The 2327-nt window shown below is 35.7% G+C and overlaps 1 protein-coding gene across 1 annotated transcript; it reads right to left on the bottom strand.

Annotated features, from left to right (window-relative positions):
* LOC128856938 (V-type proton ATPase subunit G) lies at positions 1-1211 on the bottom strand. Its single transcript, XM_054092396.1, has 3 exons — positions 1006-1211; positions 733-833; positions 1-639 (listed from the first exon to the last, which is right to left on the bottom strand). Exons 1-3 carry the CDS (start codon positions 1085-1087, stop codon positions 469-471), a joined length of 354 nt encoding a protein of 117 aa, XP_053948371.1. The 5' UTR covers positions 1088-1211; the 3' UTR covers positions 1-468.
* Positions 1212-2327: the final 1116 nt, after the last annotated feature.

Genomic DNA, 2327 nt, shown 5'->3' with positions numbered 1-2327 from the left:
TTTTGAGGCCATAAAACGAAAAATTAATGAACCTTTATTGCTTAAATATTCACACTTTCTCCATTAACTATTGCATAACAACAAGAAAACAAAATATATAAGTTACACTACATAAAATTACCATACTAACAATGTTAGCGTACATTTTTCTTTATACTTTCGGCATAGTACTTTAATACTTTTAGCTTAAAATCATTTAGTGCATTTGCGCCCACTTTTGTATTTGTATATTAAGTAATGAGGCTCAGCGCATCGGCGACACGTTGAGTATCTGGAATTTTTCTTAAGTAAAGGCGAAATTGCACCACAAATTTGCAAATGGAACGTATACAGAATTTCGGAATTTGCTGCTTAGTTATATAGTTAGATGTTTAGTTAGTTCATTGAGAAACTTTACAATTATACGACGAATAATACAAATGCATGCAAGCTGGCATATATGTAATCCCTCAGCTTAGTTATGATAATTTACTTCATAACGAAGTTTTTGTGTAATTCGGGAGTGATATTGTACACGAATTTCAGAACTTCTTCGATAACAGGTTCCTTGCGTGAAACAATCGCACGGTCCATTTCGGCTAACTTGGTACGTGTGTCAGCATCGATCTTAGCGGCGACACCTTCACGTGAGCCCATATGCTAAAAAGCGAATATATTTATTGTGGTTTTACTTGCAAGAAAAAACAATGTGCGGTGAATGGAATGGAATTTATCATTCCATTAATCACTTACCTTGGCTTCGAATTCCTTGAACTGACGTTCACGTTCCTGGCGGTATTTCTCAATTTCCTCGGTAGCCTCATCTTTGGCTTGTTTCAACCTTCTTGCCTTGCCTGGAGTATCAAACCAAAAAAAAAAAATAATAATAATAATGGCATAACAATAAATCTTGTAACATTTCTCAAAGTAATTAGTAACTTCTCTGTTCAATAATTGCTTATCACATGACCCCTTTGATTACTTATTTTGGGGCAAGTATGGAAAACTTGTTTTATTGTTACTTACGTTTTCTTGCCTCTGCTACCTTCTCGGCGGCCTTCTTTTCAGCAGCGAGTAGCTGTTGGATACCTTGCGTTTGGCTAGTCATTTCACTTTTAATATTTTAAGAAAACTTAAATAAAATCACTTCGCAACTACGCTGTAAAGTTTTCTAACTTCGTTCCACACAAGACAAGGAGAAAAATCCAAGTGACGTTCGTTGTGTGACAAACGTAGTCACATGAAAAATCCACCTATTGATTGAGTGGAATGTAAGCGTTCGGTAAACGAGACTCGTTTGAGGTTCGGATAAGTGGGGTTTATTGGATTTTGTTGCGCTGCCAGATCAGTTTTATCGCGAGTGAATAAGAAAGATATGTCAAACATTGTGAAAAAGCATTCCTTTAAGTACATGAAATGCATGTTTCTACCATAAAATGACTAATTAAAACAATAAATTTTTGACAAATTGTAAAATGAGCTTTTTATGAAACTTAAAATTATTAATTTAAAAATAATTTTCTGCACTCATCTGATAAGGGGTGTCGTTTATTATGAACAATTTTTTACCTCATTTGAATTTCCATGTTCACAGTAGGCATATTTGATTCAATGGAAGTCACGTGGCTTCAATCGTCAATATTTATTTTATTTGAATATTTAATAACTCGGTAATTTTGGCAATATCTTGCTGACACTTCTATGATGCGCACAAAACCGCCCTGGTATCGATACCAGAATCAAATGATACCTCAGATTTGAGTATTGGCCTCTGGAACGATCCAGCATGCTGTCCAGCAGGTTTATATGTGTGCGTGTCGGGTGCTTGACGCTAATATCTAAAATTTTTGATTTTCATCAAGCAAAAGCCGACAACAAGTATGTGTGACACGAAGCAAGTACGAGTGTCACCCGACACGCACACATATAAGCCTGGTGGACAAGCATGCTGGATCGTCACCAGAGGCCATATAGATATAAATATATGTACTGGTATCGAAAGTAAAGTATCGATAATTTACTCTTTAGTACTTGCTACTGCAGTATGGAATAACGTAAATATGGAAAAAATGTCAAGAAAGGTCAATGTTAAGGTCAAGCTTAGTTATGTGGCTGGTTACTTTATTTTTTGGTGGTGCCATTGAGGTCGGAATCGGAGCAATCCTACAAGTGGTCGCATTTCCAAGTAAAAATAAACGAAAAGCGCTCCGCTTCATTTTGTATTTGAAGTGTTTGAAGGGATGGTGATAAAATAAAGGTATAAGTACTAATATTGCATGACGTATTATAATATTTGGATTGATATCGGCAGAACACGAAAAATTGAACGTTACAACAACGATGGGATC

Source organism: Anastrepha ludens, chromosome 2, assembly GCF_028408465.1.
Source record: "Anastrepha ludens isolate Willacy chromosome 2, idAnaLude1.1, whole genome shotgun sequence".
NCBI lineage: Eukaryota > Metazoa > Arthropoda > Insecta > Diptera > Tephritidae > Anastrepha > Anastrepha ludens.
Note: the sequence above shows the minus strand (reverse complement) of the source record. Positions and strands in the feature narration are given on the sequence as shown.

Excerpts from the sequence above, each read along its gene's own strand:
- LOC128856938 (XM_054092396.1), bottom strand. The coding sequence starts at position 1,087 with ATGACTAGCCAAACGCAAGGTATCCAACAGCTACTCGCTGCTGAAAAG. Across the intron at positions 834-1,005 it reads GGTAGCAGAGGCAAGAAAAC|GCAAGGCAAGAAGGTTGAAA; the intron begins GTAAGTAACAAT and ends TTGATACTCCAG. Across the intron at positions 640-732 it reads TCAAGGAATTCGAAGCCAAG|CATATGGGCTCACGTGAAGG; the intron begins GTAAGTGATTAA and ends TTCGCTTTTTAG.